This window comes from Scomber scombrus, chromosome 4 (genome assembly GCF_963691925.1).
Source record: "Scomber scombrus chromosome 4, fScoSco1.1, whole genome shotgun sequence".
NCBI lineage: Eukaryota > Metazoa > Chordata > Actinopteri > Scombriformes > Scombridae > Scomber > Scomber scombrus.
Window position 1 is genome coordinate 1,718,711 of NC_084973.1, and position 14,698 is coordinate 1,733,408.

The following is a 14,698-nucleotide window of genomic DNA, read 5'->3' on the forward strand; positions in this document are numbered from 1 at the left end:
TTTAAAATGATATAAACTTTCTATTTAAAAAAAAAAAAGAAGCTTATTTCAACATTTTATTCTGTCTTGCTGAGAGTTAAAAGAGAAGATAGCATCATGTATGTAAAAAAAAAAACATAATAGCTACATTAGCACGTTCAAGCTAATTAGCTCAATTAGCTTGAACTTGAAACAGCTAGCCTGGCTCTGTTAAACAATCACCTACTAGCACCAAAAGCTCATTAACATGTTCTATATCAATTAGACAACTTAAGAAGTGCTTGTTAGCTGATTTAATTATCTTTGAACAGTAAAGCTAACCTTAGCTGTTTCCCCTGTTTCTAGTCTGTATGCTAAGCTAAGCTAACTGGCTAGGATAGCTTCATATTTGCTATACAGACATCAAAGTATACATTTTCTCTTCTAACTCTGCAAGAAGGTGAATAAATATGTTCCCAAAATGTTAAACTGTTCCTTTAATGAAGTAAAAACATTTTTGTTTGTTTTTTGGTAATAAGCATTCATTTCATACTGGTATATACGTCCCCACTTAAATCACCTTCTCTTTGAAAGTTTCTTGGTATGTTACCTTTTTGTTATATTGCCTTTTATTCTAACTTAATGAGAACAGTTATCCAAAAAAAAAGGTTGAATATCTGATTTTATGTTCTGTATATACTGTTTAGTTCTTTTGTTTTTTCATATATATATTATATATGTGCAGCTATGAATAAGAAGATCGTTCTGCTTGAAAATCACACAATTTCAGCAGTGACATAAAAAGAAACAACATTATTGCCGGTGTGATTGCAGTCAGAGGAGCATCTTGTGACTGCCTGTGTGGAGTTGTAGTTTGTAAGATGAGGGGAGGAGGAGGAGGGTGTATGCAGGGAGTCTCTGTTTATAGATGTCCTGGCAGAGGAGGAGAAGAAGACCGTTTCATCAGCTGTGCTGCAGATCAGAGAGGAGCACGCTCAGTCGTCCCACCTCTGCCATGTGATTCTCATTACTGAAACTTCTGGGGAAGGATTCAACTGTGGAAGGCCTAAGGTAAAAAGCATTTTTAAAAATATTTAAATTGTACTTTTATAAGAAGTGACTCTCTTGTACTGCATGGTACGATCCTGTATCTCTTCTTCTTGTGTCAGTTGTATGGTTGAAATATAACGATGTGTACAACAGCTGTGTGGAGGATAGATAACTGCTGTACAAAGGCTGGAGTCACACTCAGTTCATTTTATTTCTTGATAAAAGAAACAACATTGCAAAATGTAAAAGTGCTTTAGAATTCTCTGTCACTCAACTAATGAAACAGTTACATTAAATGCTTCATATTATGGTTGGTAATAAAAGCATTCATCCTATATGATAGATCTATGGTGGTCATTTGGGAACACAGAAAAGGTTCATTTAAGATATTACAGTTGGATGATATAAAATGCTGATGTAAATACATCCTGTTCTGAGGATTTAATTGTCAGTGATAAATTGTTGATATGAAATAGTGTAATTTTCATGCCAGTATAACTTCACACTGTCACATTTAAAGCTGTTTTCAGGCTTTTCTGAGACAAAAAAAAAACAGCCACCTAGCCCAAAGTGCTAATGCAATGAGTGTGTTTAAATCATATCTATTTTTCATCTATTGTTGCTCAGTCGCAACCACAAGCCGGAGAACATGTACATTGCAGTTATTATTCATTTATAGAGTCCCAATTCTGTCATGCATACGAGTCAGTCAAGTGTAAGAAGGTCAATCTGTTAAGCTCCTTTTAGCAGTGCGTTACATTTAGCATCTGGAACCGTACAATGGAAAAACTCCTCTTGAAGAAATCTTTTTAATGTTGCATTTACAGCAAACATCTCATTTATCTTTATGTAATGTAGCCGTTAAATGTATTCCTCCACAGAAGTCATTACACAGAGCTAAATTTAAACACGAGCTCCTCGGAGATGATACATTCTGGTCCAGCAGGTATCGCCAATGACAGATTTGTACAGTATGTACCTTTAAAACATCTGACAGTCTAAACCGTGAAGCCTTTGTACACTTCATCTGAAATGTTTCTGTGCCGAGAAAGGAAGAGTGTGCGTATGTGTGTGCGTTTTAGACAGATGAAACACACACACACACACACACACACACACACACACACACACATACACACACAAGCTCCTTCCTTAGAGCACTTTAGAGGAATTCAACTGTCTCCTTCCTCAAAGTGCCGATCCTCAGGGAATTAAAGTTATTTTTTGCTTCTTTTAAAAGTACCAGTTTCATTTATTTATTCAGGGAGGCCAATACTAAATGACAGTTTGTTCTTTCTTGCCAGTCCACTGTTGTTCTTGAAACAAGTCCACAGCACTTCCTATTACCTGCCCCAGTTACTCTGTTAGTCAGAGATGTGAAGAATAGTACTACTACATAATGGTAGTATGCAGTTTGTAGTGGTCAGTTAACAATATACAGACATGGAAAATGAAAAGAAAAAAATCCTGGATAAATGACAGGAGAAACAACAAACAACAAATGCACAGGGTTAGGATTAGGTTAACTAGAGATTGAATGAGAATATTTTTGTCATCCAATTCTATTGTATAATAATGGTTCTGATGAGGGCAATTTGATTCCAGCTTTTCAAATACCAGGGATACCCAAAAAGACAGCAAGTAAGTATGTAAAGTCCATTCTCTGTATATATATATATATATATATATATATTTCTGCAGTGTGCGTAAACACATTAGAATTAAATATCTTGTAAATATAAATTATGTTCACAGCCACGTTCATAGTGTTTTTTACAGTGTGCTACATCAGAGCTGGTAGGTGTCCTGCTCACTTTGTTCAAACACAACAAATATGAAAATAAAATAGTATATATTCAGTAATATAATATTTTTTTATTCCAAAGATTACGTTATTTTCCATTCAAGTCTCATATTAATTAGTAACTATTGGTGTTCAAACTGTAGAGACAGTAAGGATGTCAACTCAAAGTCCACTTATTGGTTTTTTCCAGAGCCTTCAACCACATCTGATGTTTTTCAATGTCAAGACTGATGTTTGACGCTCAGTTCTTTTGCTTTGTTTGAATGCAGTCAAGAGAAATACATGACGAAGCAAGGACAAGGAGACGGTGCCAGCATCCCCCTCTCCTCCCCAACAGGGGGCACCAGTGTGCAGGTTTACCATGACTACCAGAAGGTGGCTTTTAAGATGTATCCTGGGAATGGCCATGCCATAGAGAACAGCTCCTACACCAGGAGAGACCAGGTCACCAACCACGATGGCACAAGCAAGACGTCGTCTGTGCAGGACTTAATCTCCAACAGTCCAGACCAGAGGTACAGCATGAAAGAGCAGCACAGGAACTCCATGTGGATGACGGATTCCAGCAGCCAGGCATATTCAGGGCCAGAAGACAACTCCACAGACCCACATGAGACCCTAACAGAGACTTCAACCCTGACCTTTGTGGACAGCCACACCATGGAGGAATCAGGAGAGAACCATAGCCTCCACGGGGTGGGGATGGTTTACCTCAAGGAGTTTGTGCTGATAGATGACGATGATGATGGAGATATGTCGTTAAGAGAGAAAACGGTGACAGATTTGTCCGTCATGGATGGAAAAGCTGCTGAGCTGGTGTGTGGGAGGCTGTTGTCCACCTCCAGCGGTTCACTGTCAGAGTGTAAGGATGAATCTCCGGGTCCTGAGGTTCCTCCACCTGAAGAAAGCGAGCCTTCACCCAAAAAGCAGCCCTGCTGTTTCTGCATCCTTTTATGACCCATCAGGAGGTGAAAGGTCACAGGTTTAAACCACGCAGCATCGACTGTGTCCAAGATCAGGACTGTGAAGCCTCTGTGCAACATGTACTGGACTTACATTTATAGCAATAATAACATACGGTACAAGTGTCATTTTGTTTTCTAATGCACCTTTTTTCCCCAAATTCTTATTATTCTTTTTTTTTAATTTTTCAGTCATCATTAGATATCAACAACCAGCAAAACGACTTCATCTCAAAGTGTGTTCATGTAATTATGAAACATATGCTGACAGGTGTGGTGCTATCTGTTTGAATGACAGATAATCCATTTCAAGATGAACAGACATACCTCTATACTCTATTATATACATACTGTATTGTATTAAGTTTTGATACTAAAGAAATGCATGTTCCCCTATCATTTGATCTGAATGACAGACTTTGTGATAAATCCACATAAGGTCGAGAGAGATCGAGTGCTAACCTCAAATAAAGGAAACTTCGATAACCACATTTTGTGTGAAGTTAGTTTCTCTTTGTACACCATCTGATCTGAGATGTATTCTTACGTTAACACTACTTCCAATTCTATTACTGTACTGCCCCACAGTGATCTATGGGACATGAAGTACAGCAATGGATTCATTCACTTTAACTTTGGTTAAAAGAACTTTCAAAAGCAACTCTCATCTTTATAATAAGCAAAGAAGTCTGGTTCTAGTCAGGTTAGGGTCCACAGTAAATACCCTCTAATCCAGGCGTGCATTTGGAGTTTTTGGGAGCCGGCTGCTCTAAGGGACTGACTAATCAGTCCAGTCCAGCAGGCTCTGATGTGAGTCAGTGGCTCATTGCTTTGAGTGACACAGAGACCCCAGTTAGGACCCTGCTGGGCAGAGAGATAGCAGCTCACCAAACTTATCTCCCCCTCCCACAGCTCGCCAAGTGACCCCCCCTCCCCCCCCCCCCCCCCCCCCCCCCCCCCAGCACCCACTACAAACCCTGTAGTGTGACAGGGAGGGATGTGGGTTCCAGCGGCTTAAAACAAAAGTTAAGTGTCTACACTGTGAAGCAATTTGAAGACTTTTAACACTTTTTGAGTTACCTATATGAAGGTTACACTCTTTATTAAAAATCCACTGGCCAACAGGTAAGCCTACTTTAATATTCATTCAGTTTTTGGTCTCTTTGGCAGTGGCAGTTGGCATTGAATTATATTGATGACAATTGTTTTTATAGAAGCACATCATTCTCTACACACATCATTCTCTACACACATCATTCTCTACACACATCATTCTCTACACACATCATTCTCTACACACAAAACAGCTATGAAGTTCATGTGTCCCTAAAAGACACACTGGTGTATTAAAGCGTCACACTGTTTGTAAGGGGGCTTCCAGCTGGTTCATTAGGCCAAAAATAGCGTTATCAGCCATATGCAGCGTAACTGAACGTGTCACAGAATGACAGATGAAACCACAAACAAACACCAGCCGCATGAAGACCATTGAAAAAAAAGGAGTTATTCCTTCGGGTGTCCTCGGCTCACCCATTCACAGCCTCCTCTGAATCCTGGTTATCAAATACGCTCAGTGTCATCATGGTCCACACAAGACGGAAGTAAAAAAAAAAAGAGGGAATGAGTGAAAAAAAAAAGGAGATGAGCGTCTAGTGAAGTGAAGAGTACAGCAGGGAGATACTCAAGAGAGGATGGAGAAGAGAAACAGAGCTATAATCGTGGTTTTTCTGCTCTGTGTCATCGCAGGTGAGAATATTGATAACAATTTTGGTGATAATTGATCAGAATGTATTTTTTTAAGCATGTATTAGATGCATTAATATTAGAACATTAGAACAGTTCTGCTACAGTAAAAGAAATACTATCTCCATGTTCTTTCGTCACTGTCAGAAGTGCCAGCAGCAGGACAAACTCTGGACGTGTGTGCCTCCTGCCACGCTAACGCCACATGTGATGAGAAACCTGATGGCTCTGGAAAAGTTTGTAACTGCAAGTATGGCTTTGTTGGAAACGGAAGAAACTTCTGTCAAGGTAAGAGAAACTCGGTCACTAGGTCAGTTATAACTCTGGAAATCCTCTCATTCATTGAAACTGCTCTAATTCATATTTTTATACCTGTACATCCACTATTTAAATCCATTCTCTTTTATCTCTTCCAGATAAAGATGAGTGTCAGATAGGATCCATTAAGATCTGCGGGCAGCACACCACCTGCCACAACACATACGGCAGCTTCTACTGTACATGCCTGGCTGGATACCACCCCTCAAACAACATGGCCATCTTCATCCCAAATGATGGAACCCACTGCCAGGGTGAGTTTAGACTGGAGCCAGAAAAGTGTATCCCAATAACTGTGAGGTATCTTTGTGAAGTTGAAAACCATATTATCTTTAACCTACAATCGCAGGTAAAGACAGATATTTTGTATGAAATGCTCAATTATTCATTTCCAAGTGTTAACAGTAATGTCTGTGTAAGAGAATAAGCCACGCCCAACTGAAATGACAGTTTACAGAAAGACAAGCTGTACAAACCGGGTGACATTATCGTGCTGATGTCACATACTCGTTTCCCATTGGTTCTGCAGACGTTAACGAGTGCAGGATCACAGGGATGTGCGGAGAGGGAGGTCAGTGCAGGAATCTGGAAGGCAGTTTTGATTGCAGCTGCCAGCTGGGATACAGAGTCCACGACGGATCAGAGCCCTTTCAACCTGACAGGGACAAGGCTTCCTGCAAAGGTAAAAGTGCATTAATTCAGAGTTGTGATGCTTTATTGCTATTATAAGTCAAAATATCTGCTGTGGAAAAGCTCTATCAGCTGTTGGATGGAGTTTACAACACCCTATGTTATAAGTGTTTGCAGTTTATTATCTGGCTGGTATGACAGTCAAAGTCATCATGAATGAGAAAGCAATACAGATGTTGTGGTCAGCAGGAGAAAAGCCGGATCTAAATGACTGTTTCATGATCTTACCCAACTCAGTGGTGGATTGTGGGCAGCCGGCCTCTCCTGAGGACACAGTTCTGCTGTCAAAAACTGGGACCACATATGGCAGCGTGGCCAAGTTTGAATGTGATGAAGGCTTCCTGTGGAGGAGAGGAGACAATACATCTGTGTGTGGTGCTGATGGACTGTGGAGAGGACCAACCATGGTCTGTGAAGGTAAGAAAACTAAAGCATATAACAAATCTACCTCTCTACCTTACCTTTTTCCAAAATGTTAGTAGAAATGTGTGCTTGTGTGATTGTTTGGCTTTGCTGGTGTTTTATATCTTTAACCCTTAGAGACTGCTCCCTGTCTAATTTATTCAATTAAGCCCTCAAGTCCAAAAGTGTTGAAAATGTTGAGAACCATTGTTTTCTTCGTCAGTTTTTCTATTATTTTTCTCTTACAAATGTATTAGGTCTTTGTGTATGTACTGTATGTGTGACTGTGTATGTTTCATAGTAGCAGATAATGTTGTGTTTTCTTGTTCAGTCTTATTTGTTTTTTTGGCACCAAGAAATGGCAAAAACATTCAATTATATCTATAATCTAATAAGTAGTCATCTATAACAGCATTAATTCTCATTATAAAGTATTTTTAATAAATCATTTCCTTTCTAGTGATGGTTTATTTTTTATATATATGCCAGGATTAATTGTAGTATTACCAGGTATAGATTGATTGAACATGCCATTGGTTGATGTAGCTTTTCTCAGCTCAGTTATGTTTGATTCAAAGTATTTCTTTTATCAAAGCTATGATGAGAGTAAATCTAGGTCAGAAGGACATTTTCAATGTTAATCATTTTATCCATTTTTTGTCAAGCTGCAATGATGCAATGAGCACATCAGTAGAGATCAGTGCCATGAAAATAAAGAGTGCACACAAACATGATGTTTTGTATTTTATGCCTTAATTATTTTCTAACCGATGTTATCGACAGTACATCTGTTTAAACATTCTCTGAGTTTTTAACTAGTTTCAGAGGCTAATGGATCATGAAACCAACATCATGAAACTGATTGATTGGTGCTTTTTGGGATTTTCCAGTGAAAACAGTTTGATGTAACTGTTTTGGCTCTCAGGGGTTTACTGTGGCTCTCCCCCTGACCTTCCTCACTCACACATGCTGTGGGATAAGAGAACGATGATGGGCACTAAGGTGGTTTATATGTGTGCTTCTGGATATCATAACGTTGGAAAGGGAAATGTGTCTGTCTGTACTGCTGCTGGAAAGTGGGAGGGAGCTGTGCTCTGCCAAGGTACAGTCACTGTCTTATCAGATGATATCAGATATTTTCTTATTTCTGAACAGAATGAACTGATCTGAATCATGCTGTTATGATACATGTTGTTCCCTGTAGAGATCTTGTGTGGAAGTCCTCCTTTAATTGAGTCCACAGAGCAGGTGTGGAACGGTAACAAAGCCCCTGGCAGCACTGTGCTGTATTTCTGTATAGAGGGCTTTTATAGCAAAGGAGGACACAATGTATCTGCTTGTAATGAAAAGGGGCGGTGGACACGCCCAACTCTCTCCTGCCAAGGTAATCCAAAATATCCATGAAACACTGACATCCCTTTCGATTTATTAAAAAAAGACTGAATCTCATGTCTAGGTTTTTTTTAAATTAAAAACAGGGCAAGTTATTATTTTTTTATTTTAAAGGCATGCACACAGGTGGTTTCACTTCTGGCTAATAACTTCACTTATCAATCAAAAAAGAATGAAATCACCTGTGTGCGTACTGTAGCATACACTAGGTGAACATAACTACCACTTGTGTTAAATACTTTCATTGGAATAAGACTTTTTTAATGTAAATGTATATAATTTTTTTTTTCTTCAACTTTGTATAACTCCTCCATGTGTACCATTTCCTATTCCAGAGATATTATGTGGAGATCCTCCTATACTGCCCCACACTGGGCAAAAGTGGAATGGCAGCTCCACTCCTGGAAGCACAGTGACTTACTACTGTAAAATAGGATTTTTTCTAAATGAAGGAAATAATACTGCGTCACTGTGCACAGTTAAAGGTTACTGGACACAGACGCACATCTCGTGCAAAGGTAACAACAACAATGCTGTGGTTGGTATTTGAAAAATTCCAAAAAAAATGTTGTCACCCAGTAAAAAAAAGATTGTGACTCATCTCTGTAGAAGTGGACTGTGGTACGCCTCCTGACATCTCTCATTCAGTCCTGCTGTGGGATCAAATCTCCAAAATGGGCTCTCAGGTTGTTTATCAGTGTAACTCTGGATATCGCAGTGTGGGTGAGAGAAATGTGTCACTTTGTACTGCCACTGGAGAATGGGATAATGCCTCTATGCTCTGTGAAGGTGATGATGCTACCACTAAATGTGTGAATAATGCCTAAAAACATGCAATTGGTCTGTTTTCCTGTATTTGTTACATTAACCATCACTTGTCAACATTTCAACATTCTAGCTACCTGTGATCTGTGATGACCTGCTGTCTTTTTGTTATAGAAATAGATTGTCAGGAGCCTGTTTTAAAGCCACATGCTAAAACACTATGGGATGGCGTGTCACACCATGGCAGTGTGGTGTATTACCAATGTGAGGAAGGATATCACACAAGGAGCCTGAGAAACTACTCAGTATGTGGAGAGAATGGACTGTGGGAGGACACTGATCTGTTGTGTGAAGGTGCAACGTTTAATGCACTAAACTGATATTGATTCATTTGTTTTCGTTTATATATAAATATGAAAAGATTCATAATACAGAGTTTGATGCATCAACTTTGTTTCATATCCTGCTCACAACTGGAATGTATTTTGCTTTGTTTTGCTCATGCTTCATGTACTGTGTGCAGAAATAAGCTGTGGTCCCCCACTAACCCTTCCCCATACTAACCTCCTGTGGGACAGCACCAGTAGACCGGGCAGTGTGGTGCTGTATGAGTGTATGGATGGATTTTACCAAGAGAGTGGGGATGGTAATTCAACATGTTTAACATCAGGAGAGTGGGCACAAGTATCAGTGAAATGCAAAGGTACAGTAACAAAAGTCTATACAGTATACCTTACGAAGGAAGACAGTATCTTCTTCTCTTTTATTTTTAGAACACCACAGGCATTGGATGGGTTAAGTTGGTAAGGATAGCTGCGACTGCCCTCTGCCCAGCTTTTACTAGCTTGAGTGCACTTTAACACTGTTTTGTAATTCCTGACTTTTTTATTTTTTTATTTATTTTTTTTTTTAACAAAAAAAAATCAGTTGCTGGTCTTACTCTGATTCAATGAAATATGTAGTTGCTGCACTTTGGCTTTGTAGGTATGAAGGAATACATCTATTCAGGTTTATGAGAGTCAGTATTATGACTATAAAACATGTTATTGATATGTGATGTTCATGTATGCTCTGTTTTAGAATGTGCTTTACACACAGTCTACTTCTCTGTGGAGGGCAATGGGGACCCAATATATGTAATATACATTAACTGTTCATATGAACCCTTACAATGCAATCATTACAGAGATTTGACCATTTACTTATGACGTTTTGCTCGTTATTTGTATCTTTTATGTTTCAGTTTGCTATGGTAACAATGAAAAGAGATGATATATTTAGTATGTAGGATTGATATTTGTTGCAGTCAACTAGTTAATCGATCAGTGCCATTTGTTTTCCCAGCTAAATGTGGCCCAGTCCCCCTCCTCGCCAACTCAGAGGTGGTATGGCATAACAGGAGTGTAGTGATCCATCGCTGTGTGGATGGATATCACAGCTGGAGGGGCAGTAACGTCTCTCTCTGCAGCAGCTCTGGGGTTTGGCAGAAAGCTATGCTGAAATGTATAGGTGAGCAGACACACACAGTACTATATATATTATGTATTGACAAAGAATAGGTAATGAATTTTGGCGTAACTTCTTTTTTTTTTCATCTCATATCTCAACAGAAATCAAGCCACCTATCAATCACCTAATTGTTTCTAATGAAAAATGTTTACATTGGAGAGCAGAAAAGTATGAAGAGACTACAGAAGTTTACAAGGTAACAAGATTTCATCTACCATCTCTTATACCGCAGTTGCTATTCGTCTTCTTCCGTCATTTTTACTTATTTACCATCATAGAAACTGTTGCTTTTGGTAATTTATGAACCTAATTTTCTGGTTAAATATGTTAATGTAATCTCATTCGTCATACTATACTGTGTCCCCCCCCCTCCCAACTGTCATGTATGGAGGCTGATCAATAACTCTATTGCCATTCTAAAACTGCTCACTCAGCAGTTGTGCACAGCTCAGCCCCAATGAATAACAAAATCGGTGTTACCGTTCTAGCTGATCTACACAGGATCCAGAGACTATCAACGCTCCTTTCGTGACACAAGGAAGCGATTTCTGAACTCCAAATCTGACCAGGTGGAGGTCTGTCTCAACCTGCTTCCTGTTACCAACTACACCATCTCCATCACTGCAGTGTCTGCCCGATTCACAGCCACCATCACCACCAACACCAGCTTAACAGGTATGTTTTCCTACATCTCATCAGCTTTTCTATTATTGTAAATATCAATCATATTTTGTTTTGTGTGGTCTTGTTTATACTGAACAACACACATTAAATATAATCACATTCGACAGTACCTCCAGAACCAGTTGTCTACTACAAAGAGTTTGAGACTCCCGTACCAACGTTGATGCTACACAGAAAACCCAACACTCTGGATCCAATAAGGTAACCAGGTGTCTTTGTTTGTTGTCACCTTTACATGGTAGGCTGTGGGAAATGGATGTGAATTGGGTGGACTAAAGAGACTAAAAGAGTACCCAGGAGTTGATGTTTTACAGTATGAGACAGAACAAGACAGACGGTCCATGCATCAGAAAGAGCCACCAGTATTCCCACAGTGTGTATAATGGTGGGAGGAGAATCTGAATTCATGACTCAGCAAATGACTACCAGCATTTTGAATACTCAATTTCTTTTTGTGACCAATTCTTTATTTCATTTTCCAATTGGAAGCTATAACACAAAGCAACCAGACAGAACACTTACAAGCATAAATAATATAGTGGATAAAGTATAAATGTACAATGTGATTGGATACATATGATGATATTTGCCTCAAACCAAACAATCATAGCCACGACAAACCCTAAAAAACAATCCCCACAATCCCATCCCATAGGTCCTCACCAATGTGCATCAACACTTATACTTGATTCTTATTGGCCAGTCAATTATTTGAATTTACAGTATTTTTTAGACCTTAACTTACAAAAACACATTTTTAACACATGGAATTATTTATAAGAAAAAATTGTTATGGATAATAAGGCATATAAATATTAGCCTATTTTATAATTTGTCAATGATTATTAATCATCTTAAAGCTGACATGTGCCTTTCTAATCAGCTTAAATATAAAATATTCAAATTAATTTTAATATCCTGGTTTAATTACTTATTGTCTGTGAAATAATAGCGTTGCCATACATGCAGTTTCTTCCTATAAAAAGGGTGTTGCTATGGTTACAATAGCTCTTAAATGTACATTGCATTGTTAAATTGAGGTTAAAATGTAACCGCAACGCAATTTTAAAACTTTCTTTGTTTTGTTTTCTTCATTTTGCAGTTTGTACCAAGTGTTTGTGCTTCCTGTAGAAGGGATTATGGTGTTTGACTGTTCCTCACCCGTGGAACGTGACCACTCAAGCAAACCCACCACAGAGTACATCACAGCTCTGATCCACGTCAGCCACATCGGCACAGAGATGAACTTCACCGTGGGGGATGGACTCTCCTATGGAAGCTTCTTTAATGCCCCTCTGGAGAATGGCAAGAACTACTATATCATCTTACGAGCTGTCAGTCAGTGGAAAAAGGTGGGTTCATTATAAAATAAAGATTTACTGGCTCAGTCAAAGTGTGAGAGAAACTGCACCAGACTTGATTAAATGCTTTGGGGTTTTTTTTTTTTTTTTTCTCCACAGGATTTAAAAAGTTCCTGTGTCCTGTGGGCTAAAGTAAGAGGTAATAACCACTACTATGTAAACTCTGTAACAATAAAAGTAATAATCTCTTAATTATATCATTTGAAGTTATACCAGAGAAAACAGAAAGCATTTTAATACAGTAAAAATATGATTGTGTCTTTCCAGCCACATCCTACGTTCTGAAGGTTTCATCGCTGGCCGCCGCTGCATTAATAGGAGTCGTTGCCATGGTTGTTTTGGGTGGATACAGTTGCAGCTGGTATAGAAGATACACAATACAGTACACACTCTCATCATTTTATGTATCTATTTAAATGGAATATAATGCAATCACGGCCTGCAAATTAAATATTTGATTTGATTTAGTTTATTTCCATAAATATTAGTTTTAGTGATAATAATCCAGTATATAGTTAAAGTAGCCGTAACACATTTCACTCATTTATGAATTTGATAAAAAACCTCTGCAAAGCACTTTAATGTAATTGAATAACGTGTTTGCTTTTTCCCTCTTTTTCAGGTTTTTCAAGAAGACATGACAATCTTTACTGCTGATGTTCTGTCATTGTATTTGTCAAAATGCCAAATGAAGTTTTGAATTTCTAGTTGTAATTTTGTACATTTTTATAAATAATTATAATAAACCTTGACACTGTTTTTTTTTTTTTATTGGAGGTGTGTTGCATGTTTGCAAGTGAGTTTTGTGTTAATGGCTTTATTACGCTCCACTGTTCAAACGTCACTGACAAAATAGCATATATGCAAACTTACTTTATCTCCTCCCTTGCTGCCTCTAGCTGCATTTTGCAGATCTCTTTGTATTGTTTTCAATGTTCTGTCTTTTATTGGTGTTCTGTGATCATAAAGTAACCCGGTGCTTATCGCCTTCTTTACAAGTGCAAGTTAATTCAAGTTAAAGGGTTGTAAACACATTTTGAGAAAAGAATACTCTGATGTCCCGTTAACCCCTGTAAGACCCAGGGTTAAAGGGACCAGAAGTTCTGTATTTGTACAGATATACAGAACATTTAGGCATTCATTTGCAGGGTTGATTGCTTACTTATTGAGTAATAATCACACAACAATCATAGTTTTATAAATAAGCAGTTATTAATAAAAAAATACTGGAAAAATGGTATTTACAAAACTTTTTATTTTTGCCACTTCTTAGCCATGTTCACTTTGAATGAAGGTTGTCTCAGTCCCAGTCTATGTTGAGTTGCAGTGATAGTATTATGCTCTCTACTTATCATACTAAAAGGAACACATGCATCCTTCAAGACCATTCACACCTGTCCCCTGAACAATGCAACAGGCTTCAGAACATTCAGAGCCTGTTTTTCTATCTCCTAATGCTACAAACTGCTGCTGGGGCAAACACACAGAAAAATAGCTCAGGATCATTTAGAAGTTAAAGAGTTTCAAATACCACATACAATTTATTCATGTGTTTAATTATGGTTTAAGCTAAACTAAGTACAAATTTAACAGAAAAGCACATTTAGAACTTAGATACAATGAATCATCTAACACTTAAAATTTCTACTGCAATTTTTTTCAATGTGTGAACATATGTAATGTGTAAGGAGCACAGGCTATTTTGACTACCACTCTGGCCCAACGTTGTAGAATTACAACATAGACATAACAAGCTCTAAGTCAAATTTGATGAATGTTTTCCAAAATAACTAAATATGTACATGTTCTAAACATTGTAATGAACACCAAAAAAAAAAAAAGGAATATTGACAAATCCAGTCGTGCAAAAAAAAAAGGAAATGAGGTTAAGGTCTTGCTGCTCTTGTACATAAAGCAACAAAAAAAAAAAAGCATCCAGACAAAAATCCATGCAGACTTTCATTATTTTTATAAATGACTTATTAAATATAACTGCAGACCAGATGGTCTTAGAACATGTTTATTAATGATTCATGATCATTTATTATGATGATTTATGA

The 14,698-nt window shown here is 38.0% G+C and overlaps 2 protein-coding genes across 3 annotated transcripts; both read left to right on the forward strand.

Annotated features, from left to right (window-relative positions):
• Positions 1-629: 629 nt before the first annotated feature.
• Positions 630-3,844, forward strand: si:ch211-12e13.12 (uncharacterized). The gene is made up of 2 exons (XM_062418183.1): positions 630-1,029; positions 3,082-3,844. Exon 2 carries the CDS (start codon positions 3,095-3,097, stop codon positions 3,767-3,769), a length of 675 nt encoding a protein of 224 aa, XP_062274167.1. The 5' UTR covers positions 630-1,029; positions 3,082-3,094; the 3' UTR covers positions 3,770-3,844.
• A 1,386-nt stretch (positions 3,845-5,230) lies between these two features.
• Positions 5,231-13,390, forward strand: susd1 (sushi domain containing 1). 2 transcript variants are annotated; one of them, XM_062417799.1, is made up of 13 exons: positions 5,231-5,520; positions 5,665-5,805; positions 5,934-6,089; positions 6,365-6,517; positions 6,763-6,942; positions 10,429-10,593; positions 10,695-10,789; positions 11,082-11,268; positions 11,385-11,478; positions 12,380-12,629; positions 12,738-12,777; positions 12,906-12,999; positions 13,261-13,390. In XM_062417799.1, exons 1-13 carry the CDS (start codon positions 5,466-5,468, stop codon positions 13,277-13,279), a joined length of 1,629 nt encoding a protein of 542 aa, XP_062273783.1. In that variant the 5' UTR covers positions 5,231-5,465; the 3' UTR covers positions 13,280-13,390. The 2 variants fall into 2 exon arrangements, with proteins under 2 accessions (XP_062273783.1, XP_062273782.1); XM_062417798.1 differs by lacking the exon at positions 13,261-13,390 and having other exon boundaries at positions 12,906-13,158.
• Positions 13,391-14,698: the final 1,308 nt, after the last annotated feature.